The 12,124-nt window shown below is 54.3% G+C and overlaps 1 protein-coding gene across 1 annotated transcript; it reads left to right on the top strand.

Moving 5' to 3' along the window:
* The first annotated feature begins 1,351 nt into the window (after positions 1-1,351).
* UPK3A (uroplakin 3A) lies at positions 1,352-11,384 on the top strand. The gene is made up of 6 exons (XM_075552654.1): positions 1,352-1,403; positions 2,245-2,400; positions 4,862-5,141; positions 6,490-6,572; positions 7,435-7,567; positions 11,154-11,384. Exons 1-6 carry the CDS (start codon positions 1,352-1,354, stop codon positions 11,311-11,313), a joined length of 864 nt encoding a protein of 287 aa, XP_075408769.1. The 3' UTR covers positions 11,314-11,384.
* The last annotated feature ends 740 nt before the right edge of the window (positions 11,385-12,124 follow it).

Raw genomic sequence — 12,124 nt, 5'->3', positions numbered from 1 at the left:
GGCTGCTGCCAATCAATGTCTTGGTGATCAGCACATACGAGTCACCAGAAGAAACCGGGCCTTCATTTTAAAATAGACCGTTTTAAGCTCTTCACTCATGATCGTCACTGAGGCCTGCAGTTTATCCACCACCTTTAATCATTCGTGTTCAAGCAAGAACCTACTTTCTGTTCAAAGCGGTTTCCCCACCAGGGAAATGGGGAGCTTCCTGCTCAACCAAGGGAAAGAACAGCCGGGGTGAAGATCTAGCTTCCGTTAGATGCAGCTGGTCACTGGCACATGGTAGCTACTGGGGAACGTGTTCTCACCCCGGCCTTTTGCCATCTTGAGGCCAAAGGGACATCCTTGTTAGCACCCTGTCTTTGTGATGTCCCTTTCCTACAGAGGCTGTCAGCAGACTGTTCCCCACGCTGAGTCATCAGGACTCCTGTGCTAAACCTGGGACGCTCCTTGGTGACCAGAGTCCCAGAGCACCTCTTTGCTGGACCATTCAAATCAAGCTGCTTCTTTAGCTTTCAACTGGAAGAGGCTGCAGGGACATTTCCGGTGAGCCGTCCAGGAGCGCTCGGCCAAGCAGTCAAGTGAGGACAGTTTGGAGATGGTGCCCATGTAGAATCACTGCTCTGTGCTCCCGCTAGTAGATCAGAAAATCAAGAGAATGAGGCCGCTAGGTGGAGAGCCTGCACAGGCTGGAGACCCACGAGCAGGCCAAAGATCGGGGCCAGGCTGGGGGTCCGAAGCAGGCAAAGATCCGGAGCAGAGCTCTTGTGTTCTCTTGGTCATGGATACGGAGCTGAGTCAGTGTCTGAAGACATCTTCAGCCGATGGCAGCAAGGTGGCCAAACTGTCCGCCCTCAACTCCCCTTTCAACCCCAAACATCAGAATTGCAGCCCTGACGGTAGGGGAAGAGAGGGGTCGGGAAGGGAGGGAGGGAGGAGCTGATAGTATTGATGACTGTATAACCCCACTGGAGGGGAGCGAACAGCAGAATTGTATGTGAGTGGTTATAGTGGACGGTTTAAGATACGGCAAAGGAAGTTAAGAGACATCATGCAAATGTTGCCTGGCCTTAGCTAGCACGCAGTAGGCGCTTTGGTAATGGCACGCCTTTCTTGCGCAGACACCAGAGCGCCCTCCAGCCCCCCCCCACACACACACACACACACACGACTGAAACACCAAGAAGCCCGAACGGACAGGGCGGGGCTCTATGCAAATAGCCCGCGAGGAGGCGGCGGATTGGCTGGCGCGGTTGGGGCGGGGCGGGGCGCCGAGGGCCCAGTGCAGGCGGGGCGCGGCGGAGATGCGCGGAGCCGGAGCCTGGATTAGCGGCGGCTGGTCATCGGGGCGATGCGCGTGCTTGGGGTCCTGCTGTCCCTCGGCTGTCTGCAGCTTGGCTCAGGTACGCAGGATGCGAGGAGGGCGCCCTACCTGGGCAGCCTGGACCCCGACCCCCTCCGGGAGACCCAGGGAGCCCGGATAAGGATGAGCGTCATTGGAGACTTCGTTTATTCACTCCAGGGATAGCCAGCCATCGTGGCAGCGCCGGGCCAGGTCCTGTGCAGGTGCTGGACACGCAGGGATCTGTATTAATAATAGTGACAATAAGAACAAGACTAGCAAGCAGTCATTGTGTTTCCCCACCGCCCGTGGGGATGGAGAGCAGCAGTCCTGTGGCGGGCACTGGGAGAACACAGGTGAGGACTGTGGCATAGCAGATGGGCGTAGGCTGGAGAGGGAGCACGGGCCACCTGCTTGGACCGCCTGGTGTCGGTGTGTGTGCACATGTCCAGAGCAGGTGGCAAGGGACGTGCAGACCGTGAGGCTGGACTTCACTGTCCCTCCAGAGAGGTCCATGCCCAGAGGGCAGTGGCCAGAGCGGGCATGGTACAGTTAGGGAGTCGATCACAGCCTGGGGGCCCTGGGCCGGCCATGGGGCAGTGAGTAGGGTCCAGGTGAACAGGGTGGGGGATGACATGGCAGGGCTGACCGGGGCCAGAAGTGCTTTGAGGTAGGTGTGTGGATGGGAGCAGCTGTGCTGGCCTGACCCCTTTCTGGTAGATAGGTGGCTCAGGGCTACTGCTTCCCCCTGAGATCAGCTCCCAATGTGTCCCCTGTGCCTGGGACACAGCAGGAGCTCAAGAACTGCACATCGCCACGATGGCATTTGCCTGGGCAGACATGCCCGTGAGGGTGGACATTTCCGCTAATCTCTCGGCACCCATCCTCATTGCCCCCTCCAGCCGTGGACCTCCAGCCCCAGCTGGCCAGCGTGACCTTTGCCACCAACAACCCCACGCTCACCACGGTGGCCCTGGAGAAGCCACTCTGCATGTTTGACAGCTCTGCCGCCCTGGTTGGTAACTATGAGGTCTACCTGTATGTCCTGGCCGAGTCAGGTAAGGAGCCAGCAGGTGCTCAAGAACTGCGTGCAGCCATGTGTGCAGTGTGAATGGACAGAGGGGCCTGGGGGTACAGATGGTTTTACCGAAGCTTACCATCCATCTCTTGGCTAGGGGCTGCTCCTGTCCACAGGGAAGGGGAGAGGGAGGCAGGAAGGGATGGGGAGGGGTGGGGATGCCCTAAACCTGCAGGTGCAGACCCCATTCAGCACACCGACACACACCAGTGGCTGATCTGCCATACCCCTGAGCCGAGTGCTAGGGACACACACCTGTCCTGCCCTGGGGGGATAATAGCACCTGCTTTGTTGTTACCTACCAGCAAGTCACTTCCTACTCACAGCCTTAGGGTTAATATTCATACCACATGGCAAGTGGGTCTGGTGGCACCGAAGGTATGCATTGGGTTGCTGACTGCAGGGCCAGCAGTTTGAAGCCACTCACCACTCTATGGGAGAATGGTGAGGCTTTCTACTCCCTTAAAGAATTCCAGTCTTGGAAACCCATGGGGGCAGTTCTAAACTGTTCTATAGGGTCACCGTGAGTCAGCATCGACTCGATGGCAGTGAGCTTTGAGTTTTAAGGCGCTTATAACTATTAACAAGCTGCTGTTACGTCAACTCTGGCCCAAGAGGACCCTCACATGTGTCAGAGTAGAACCTCGTCCATAGGGCGTTCAGGGACTGTGTTCTTGGAAATAGATCACCAGTCCTTTATTCTGAGGGCCTCTGGGTGGACTGGAGCCTCTGTCCATTGAGTTAGCAGCTGAGCACTGTGCCAATTGCAGAGAAGGGCGTCAGGGCTCAGAGGCCTAGACCACCTCACCGGGGCTCCCAGAGCTGGAATCTGAATCCAGACCTCTCAGGTGCTCCTCCAACCCAAGTCCTTTCCCAGGAGGCCCCAGAGCAGTGTTTGCAATGGCAAGCCCTGTGTACAACTCGGCCTTGAAAAGAAGTACGGCCAGAGTGCTCCTTAGAAGCAAGGATGGCAAGACTTCTTTAAAAAACAGTTTTACTGGCATATAATCCACAAGTTATACAATTCAATAGTTAAATCATGTCAAAAAGAATTGTACAATCAGTACCACAATCAAGGTTAGAACACACACACACACACACACACACGGTTAAATCGCCTTTAAAATGAGTCATGTAACCACAATCAGTTCCAGTCCTCTCTCCCCACCTCCTACATTCACTGTTTCCTCACAAAGCCCCCTCACCCTCCCTGTCTCACCCTACTCCATCCCTACATCCCTATAAATCCTTCCATCAGTTATTATCTCTGCGTATCTACTCCCGTGCTTCACAAACTGGGAAACCCAACAGAAATGATATAAATCAAAAACAAAATAAAGTGGTAAGGTTAAAATAACAATAAGATAAATATACAAACAATGAGTAGGAGGGAAAAGTCACCATCAATATTTAAAGAGGAGGATGGCAAGACTTTGTCTTACATACTTTGGACATGTTGTCAGGAGCGACTTGACAGAGACCCGGAGACGGACATCATGCTTGGTAAAGTGGAGGGGCAGTGAAGGAGGTGAAGGTGGACCGACACAGTGGTGGCATGGATGAGCTCAGGCATAGGAACAATTAATTGTGAGGATGGCACAGAACGGCATATTTTTTCATTTTGTTTTGCAGAGGGTTCTTATGGGTTGGAGCTGACTCAATAACACCTAACAACAGCACCCTTAAATCAGTGCCATTACCACCAGCACCCCTCTTTCCCCTTGCTCCTGCTAACCACTAATACACTTCGGTCTCTATCATTTGCCTTTTATTCTCTCTTTAGGTAAGTCCTAAATCATTTTGTATTTGATTTTTGTGTATGGTGTGAGGCAGGGATCCCATTTCGTTTTCCTGCATGTGGAAGTCCAATCTCCCCAGCGCCGGTTATTGGGGAGCTTCTTCTTTCCCCCACCACATGGACTTAAGACCCTTGTGGAAAATCGGCTGACCAGGTATGCATGGGTTCATGTCTGGACTCTCCATTCTATTCCATTGTTCCATTGTTCCACCAGTGCCAGCCTGTTTTGCTCACTGTGGCTGTACAAACCAACTCACTGTCATCCGGTCCATTTCAGCTCTAAGCCACCCTATGGGACAGAATTAAACCATTCCTATAGGTTCCTAAGCCTAGAAGTCTTTACAGGAGTGGACAACCTCATCTTTCTGCCCAAGAACAGCTGGTGGTTTTGAACTGCTGACCTTGTGGTTAGCAACCCACTATGCCACCAGGGCTACAGCATGTTTTCAAATCAGGGCATGTGAGTCCTCCTACTTTATTCTTCTCTTGCAGCATTGCTTCAGCTAGTCATAGACTCTGGCCCTCCATGTAAAGTTGGTTGAGGCTTGGTTTTACTATTAGGCTTAGGGAGTGCGTGAAGACAGACGGAGGGAGTGCCTCCTACTGGGGCAGCCAGGACCTCACTTCCACATTGCCCTTGCAGCCAGCTCCGGGAACGTCTCTGTGCAGGATGGCAGCGGTGTCCCCCTGAGCGCCACGTTCAGGCAAACGGAGGGCGGGCGGACAGGCCCCTACAAGGCTGCAGCTTTTGAACTGCAGCCCTGCGGTGATCTGCCCAGCCTGGACGCCATTGGTGATGTGTCTCAGGCCTCGGAGATCCTGAATGCGTACCTGGTCAGGGTGGGTGGCAACCACACCTGCTTATTGGACCCCAACTTCCAGGGCCTCTGCAGCCCACCCCTGTCGGCGGCTACAGAATACAGGTGGGTCTGAACAGCTGTGAGGGCAGCCTGGGGTGGGCATATGGGCTACTGTAATTCTCTGTCATTGCCGCCTTGAAAGGTTCAACCATTTGGGGACAAGGAGCCCCATTTTCATTACCGGGGACCCTGGCGGTGATGAAGTCTCACCATATGTGTCCCTGTCCCCCAGGCAAACCCTTCACTTTAGAGGAGTGTGGCTGGTACAAAGAGGGGCGGGCCCCTGAGCTGAAGCCCTGAGGACTGTCTCCCCACACCTGCGCTCCCCACCTCAGAGGCCGATTCATCTCCACACATAGTTCCTGAGGTTTTCCTCTGTGAGGAATCACACCGCATTAAGGATTCCTGGTGGCACAGTACTTAAGCACTCAACTGCTAGCTGAAAGGTTGGTGGTTCAAACCCACCAGCCTCCCTGCAAGAGAAAGATGAGGCAGTCTGCTTTCCGTGAAGATGAAAAAAACAAACAAACCTGCAAACTCACTGCCACCAAGTCAATTCTGATTCATAATGACCAGATAGGGCAGGGTAGAGCTGCCTCTGTGGGTTTCCAAGGCAGTAACTCTTTACAGGAGTAGAAAGCCGCATTTTTCTCCCTCGGAGTGGCTGGCGGTTTCAGACTGCTGACCTTCCAGGTGGCAGCACAATTCATAACTCACTGTGCTGCCATGGCAGCCTGGGAAGCCCAGGATCAATTGCTTGAGGCTCCTGCATTTAAAACGTCACCCTTGTCCAGGGGCAGCGGGAGTGGGGAGAGTAGTATTTCTGTGTTGTTGGTGAGGTCCTCATTACTCTACCAAGAATTTGGCACGGAATAAAAACCAACCCACCAAACTCACTCCCATCGAGTCGATTCCAACTCAGCCCTTCTATAGGACAGAGTAGAACTGCTCCCTGGGGTTTCCAAGACTAAATCTGTATGGGAGCAGACAGCCTCATCTTTCTCCAGATGGATTTGAACTGCTGCCCTTGCGGTGAGCAGCCCAATAGGTTAACTTGTGGATCCCCAGAGCCTCTCTGGCTGGGAAAGGTAGAAGGTAAAAATGCTAGGAGAACAAAAGTATTAAAACTCAACAGACACTGCCTCCACCTCCGCCCTGACCCCCAGGCTAAATATATGATGGGGGTACAGGGGCTCCAAGGGGATTGGTGAGCAGCGGGCCCTGGTTCTGAAGGCTTCCTGGATGAGGAGGGGTCTAGGCTGGGGACAGGGTCCAGGTGGTCAGGCGTGTGCAACAGCCCATGCTGAGGTCCAGGGTCACCCTGGTGGTACCACCTGCCCCCCCTCATTCCTCCCAGCTCCCAATGGCTGGGGCACAGGGTAGAAGTCACCCCCACTCTGTCCCCTTCCAGGTTCAAGTACGTCCTGGTCAATATGTCCACAGGCTTGGTACAGGACCAGACCCTCTGGTCGGACCCCATCCGTACCAGCCGCCGTAAGTGTCTGGGGGGAGGCGGGGAGGAGGGGAACAGCAGAGGAGCTGGGGAAGGCAGAGATGGTACAGACCACATGGGGACAAAGATTCACAAAGCCAGCAATGGAAGTCTCCCCAACAAAACCCTCAGCCCACTGGGCCCCCGCCTCAAACACACCTGGAAACAGCTCAGCCCAGAACTCCTTTCTCCCTCCCGCCCTTTCTTTCCTGAGGAGCTAGGCAAGGCATCCTCCAGAGCAGGTGGGAGGCCTGGAGCTCTGAGCCTTCCATTCTTTAAGGAACATTGTTACCCAACCAACCCATTGACATTGTAACCTCTCCAAACACCTAGCAACACCAAGCCTCATGTGGAAAAGGCCACCACAGAATGGGGACCAGAGGTGACAAGGGCAGGGGGCAGGGGCCCAAGGCAGGGCCTGCAGGGGATCCTTACTGTCACTACTGTAGCAGCAGACTCACTTCCATGGAGTCGATGCTGACTCACAGCGACCCTGCAGGACAGGGTAGAGCTGTCTCTGTGAGTTTCTGGGACTGCACCTCTTTATGGGAGCAGATGGCCCCTCTTTCTCTAGTGGACTGCCTGGTGCCAAAAGTGGGGATCAATTTGCTGGCAGTGAGTGACCTTATCCCTAGATACCCATCTTGATAGAAGAGTTTGCTCATAATTCACATTTATGTAAAAAGATGCCCCCCCCAGGGAGAGGCTCACAGCACAGGAACTGGAAGAAGTGGGATGCAGGCTGAGATGAGACACAACGCTGGGTTCCCTGGCTCATCCCTGAGGGGGTACCCCAGGGGCGGGCTCGAGGTCTGGGGAGTATGGCGAATCTTTGGGGAGTAACTGGGAAGTGTCTCCACACAGTCACCCCCTACTTGGCGATCGACACGTGGCCGGGCCGGCGGAGCGGAGGCATGATCGTCATCACGTCCATCCTGGGCTCCCTGCCCTTCTTCCTGCTCATAGGGTTCGCGGGCGCCATCATCCTCAGCTTCGTGTGAGCACCCCCAGATGGGAGGGGGTGTGCCATGGGATGCTCCATCCCCAGGACTTCCAGAGCCGAGGAGAGCCCTGGGGTGGGGAGGTGGGGGACCCTGGGTTCCCTTCTATCTCCCAACTGTAGGGCTTCAGGGACAAGTCATTCAGCTTCGAGGTCAAGGGTTCAGCATCCTGTTTAGGGTTCCACACCCAGACCGCCGATTCAAATCCAGCCCTGTCACTTGCCAGCTGTGCAACTTGGAGTTTCTGACCCTCTCTGGACCCCAGGTTCCTTGTCTGGGAAGTGGGATAAGAGTAAATACTGGCCAGCCCCCATCTGATTCAGAGTGACTCTATAGCACAGAGTAGAACTGCCCCTTTGACTCTGTCTAGCTTTAGGGCAGCAGAAAGCCTTCCATGTCTCCTGAGGAGCACTGGTGGATTTGAACCTCCAACCTTGTGGTTAGGAGCCCAGCTGGTAACCCCCTATGCCACCAAAATTAACTTGTTGGCAGTGAGTTCTTTGGGTTTGCCTACCCCATGGGTGCATCTCAGTAGGGGGCTCTGGAGATCAAGAGCCTGTGCTAGCTGAGGGGTAGAGGTGACCCCGACAGCAAAGCTGCTCAGAGCGAAGGGAAGTGGAGAGAAACCATCAGTGTGTGGGTGCTGGCAGGGTAGGGAAGTCGGGGTAGGTGGTGAACTGGGAAATCAGGCTGTTCTCTGAGGGTGAAATTAATGAAACTACAGATGAGATTAGCCTTCAGCTAGCATTGAGCTGGTGCCGGCTGCGGTGGAGTTGACCCCCCACCCATGGCACCCCCTGTGTCAGAGTAGAACTGTGCTCCCTTTGGTTTTCCGTATTTTAGACATAGGTTGCCAGGACTTCTTTCTGAGGCACCTCCGGGTGGGCTCTGCTTTAGCGTACAACAACAACAACAGCAACAACAAAAACCAAACTCAATGCCATTAAGTCAATTCCAACTCACGGCGACCCTTTCAGACAGGGTCAGACTGGCTCTGTGGGCTTCCTACACTGTAACTCTGTGGGAGTCAAAAGCCTCATCTTTCTCCCTCAGAGGGGCCGGTGGTTTCGAACTGCTTCTCTTGGGGTTAGCAGCTCAACTGGTAACCAGTTGCCACCAGTAATCCGTAGGGTACCAAAGAGACCCCAAATCTCAAATAGAATGTAAGGAGAATGTGAATAAGGAGAGACAAAGACATATCATTTGGATGAGGGAGCCCCTTGGCAAGAGGTCAGCATGGCGCCCACGGTTCCCAGAGGTTCAGAGACTTTAAAAGACATGGAAAGGGAGCTGTCACCAAGCAGCACTGGCGGCAGATCGATGCAGCGCTGTGACAGGTGGGACTGTCAAGGTGGGTCTGGAGCCATGATTGGGACACACGTGTTAAGGGGGACAGAATTGCTTACAAGATTGGTCCAGGGCCCTCTGACCAAGGCAGTCAGGATATGACTCATGACTATGTGACTCTAGCACCCCAATTAGTATTGAAGTCACTCCCAGGTACGTCCCCTAAGGCTCTTCTCCCAGGACTGGCCAGGGGAGGGACAGTAACCCACTCTCCGATGCCCTCTGCCTGAGGACAAAGCTATTTACCACTGCTGCTTAATGGCCAGAGGGAATTCAATGGAGGCTGGATTCTGAGACTTTCTACTCTTTATAAAGGGTTCCAGTCTTGTCAGAATCCATTTGATGGCAGTGAGTGAGCGAGTGAGTCATCAAGACAGCCCAAGGATGACACAGCGGGCTGTGATCGGCATGGTTGGTGGTTTGGAACCACCAGCAGCTAAGAGGGAAAAAGACTGGACTTTCTACTCTTGCAAAGAGTTACTGTCTTGGAATCCCACAGGAGGTCACTCTGAGTCAGCACTGACTTGAATAGGACAGAACTGCCCCTGTGGATTTCCAAGACCATAATCCTTTATAGGAGTGGAAAGTTCCATCTTTGTCCAGAGGAGCGGCTGGTAGCTTCAAACTTTTGTCCTTGGGGTTAGCAGCCCAATGCATAGCCACTATGCTATCAGGAGCCCCTTTTGCAAACGGTGTTCCAACACAACTCAAGCTCCAGCCTTTGGTTACAGCCCAGCCCATAACTGATTGCACCTGGGGACTCCCATCTGGTCCTGGAGGTTCCTGTTATCTGAGCTTCACCTGGCTCTGTTGCCACCACCTCCGCCAGACCTGCCCCAGCTGCACCCAACCTCCCATATTCCCCAAAGTTCTGTCACCTTTCCCTGTCCCTAGCCTTGGAATGCCACCTGCATAGTCTCTCTAGGCCCCACCCCCAGCACTCCTTGCCCTGGATTCCACCAAGGTCACGCAGTGAACAGTGTGGTTGCTGTTGGCCGCTGAGGCCTCTTCCTGACTTCGTCCCTTAGGGTGGCTAACACAGAAACACCACAAGAGGGTGCCTTTCACAACCAGACAGTTATGTTTTTGTCCTTCAGGCTCTAGGGGCCCACTTCCCCTCTCTGTCAGCTCTGGGGGAAAGGACTTGTCTCTTCAGCTTTGGCTCCTCGTGGCATAGTGGTTGGTTAGTACCCAGCTGCTAAGTGAAAGGTTAGCAGTTCAAAGCCACCAGCTGATCCAAGGGGGAGAGAGGTGACCATTTGCTCCCATGGAACCCCTCTGGGGAAGTTCTGTTCTGTCCTCTGGGTCACTTCAGAGTCCATTCAAAGGCAGTGGGCGTTCTCATGGCTCCTTGCCTCTTTGGGACGTTCGTGTGTGTGTGGCCTGGGTCTTCCTCCACATGTGCATCTTTCTCTGGGCCTAATCTGGTCTTTTTCTATCTCAAAGGGGATTGGTTTAAAACACCCCCTACACCGATCCAACTCAAAGCCAAACCCACAGCCATTGAGTCAGTTCTGACTCAGAGCGACACTGTAGGTAGGACAGGGGAGAACTGTCCCTGCGGCTTTCCGAGGCTGTAACTCTTTCATGGGAGTCGAAAGTCTCGTCTTCTTCACACAGGGCGACTGGTGGTTCCGAACTGCTGCTTTTTCAGTTAGCAGCCCATCGCGCAATCCTCTGCGCCACTAGGGCACCTCGGGCCACTGATAGGGCCTCATTCACATGAGAAAGCCTTATTTCCAGATGGGAACTTCTCGTGAGCCATCTCGTCCATCCAGCCACATAGAGGCCTGTCTCGCTCTCAGGGGTTCCTGCGCTGGGATCGCCGCAGGAGAGGAGCGGCTGGTGGGCTGGCCTTTTGGTTCTCGGTTTAGCGTTGATTCTGACCACGGTGCCACCAGGACGCCTTTCACACAAGGACGTGGCTGCCGATGGGTTCTGGCTCCTAGAGAGACTTTCCGTGACCGTGTGGACTCCTTCACAGAGTTAGGGTTTACCACACAGATCTGGGGCGGGGGCACAATTAATCTATGACACTCCCATACAATCTTGGCCTTTGCCGGAGCAGGTCTGGTGAGGAACCTATCCTCAGGGTGTGGCACCAGTAAAAGCTCCATAGAAGGCGTGCCTAAGACATAGTCTGTGAAAGCAATGTGTGTGAGGCCCGCCCCTCTGCAGGGAGGGGCTTGGTTGGCTTTGCCCCCTTAACACTGGCTCTCTTCATCCCTCCGCCAGGGACATGGGGAACGCTGATGGAGAACTGACCCACGACTCCCAGATCACGCAGGAGGCTGTTCCCAAGTCCCTGGGGGCCACGGAGCCGTCATACTCGTCGGTGAACCGGGGCCCTGCCCTGGACAGGGCCGAGGTATATTCCAGCAAACTGCAGGACTGAGCTGAGCGCTGCCCCTGCCAACCCTGCTCAGGGCTCAAGCCCCACCTGGCCGTTCCGCAGCCGGAAAACAGTCAATAAAATCTTCGCAAGACTGCTTTTAGCAAAGGTGCGAGAGTGAATGAGTGAGTGTGTGGTCGGATGAATGAAGGAAGGAAGGAAGGAGATGACGGCACGTGGAGAATAGGGTTGTCAGCTGCCATGGGAACCTTGCATGATGGGATGGAAGGGCACGCCCACCCCTGCCCTGCCCCGCCCACCTGGTCAGATGCGATTGGTCATTGAGATCCGGAAGGTTTTGATGTACTGATTTTTAGAAGGTGGTTGCCAGGCATTTCTTCCGAGTCTATTCTAGGAAGCTCTGCTCAGATTCCCATCAGCAAGCAACCTCCACAGACAGGCGGGTGGTGGCTGCACCTGGGGTTCGCTGACCGGGAATTGAACCCTGTAAGAACTCTGCCAATGTAGCATCACTGCCCTGGGTGCCAGAGGCAGAGCTAAGGACCCCTAATCTGGGATGCAGGCAGGACTGTAACACGGGCAGAGCTGACTGGCACCCACCAAGGGCTCCGGGACCAGCAGCTAGTCCAGGCAACACACACAGTGTGGATCACATCCACAGCTCTGACTGAGGCCCAGAGTTCACTCTGTGGACCTGGGTGTCCCTGGGTCCTAAAGACACCCCCCTCCTAGAAGTATTATTTCCCCAAATTGAAAAATAGGACCTGTAGGTCACCTGAGGCGCCCTGGTGGTGTAATGGTTACATGTTGGGCTGCTAACTGCAAGGTCAGCTGTTTGAAACTGTTAGATTGG

Source organism: Tenrec ecaudatus, chromosome 6 (assembly GCF_050624435.1).
Source record: "Tenrec ecaudatus isolate mTenEca1 chromosome 6, mTenEca1.hap1, whole genome shotgun sequence".
NCBI classification, from domain to species: domain Eukaryota; kingdom Metazoa; phylum Chordata; class Mammalia; order Afrosoricida; family Tenrecidae; genus Tenrec; species Tenrec ecaudatus.
Note: the sequence above shows the minus strand (reverse complement) of the source record. Positions and strands in the feature narration are given on the sequence as shown.

Bases quoted from the DNA above. Each gene is read 5' to 3' on its own strand.
- UPK3A (XM_075552654.1), top strand. From the start codon at position 1,352: ATGCGCGTGCTTGGGGTCCTGCTGTCCCTCGGCTGTCTGCAGCTTGGC. The intron at 1,404-2,244 runs GTACGCAGGATG...TGCCCCCTCCAG, and splicing joins CTGTCTGCAGCTTGGCTCAG to CCGTGGACCTCCAGCCCCAG. The intron at 5,142-6,489 runs GTGGGTCTGAAC...GTCCCCTTCCAG, and splicing joins TCGGCGGCTACAGAATACAG to GTTCAAGTACGTCCTGGTCA.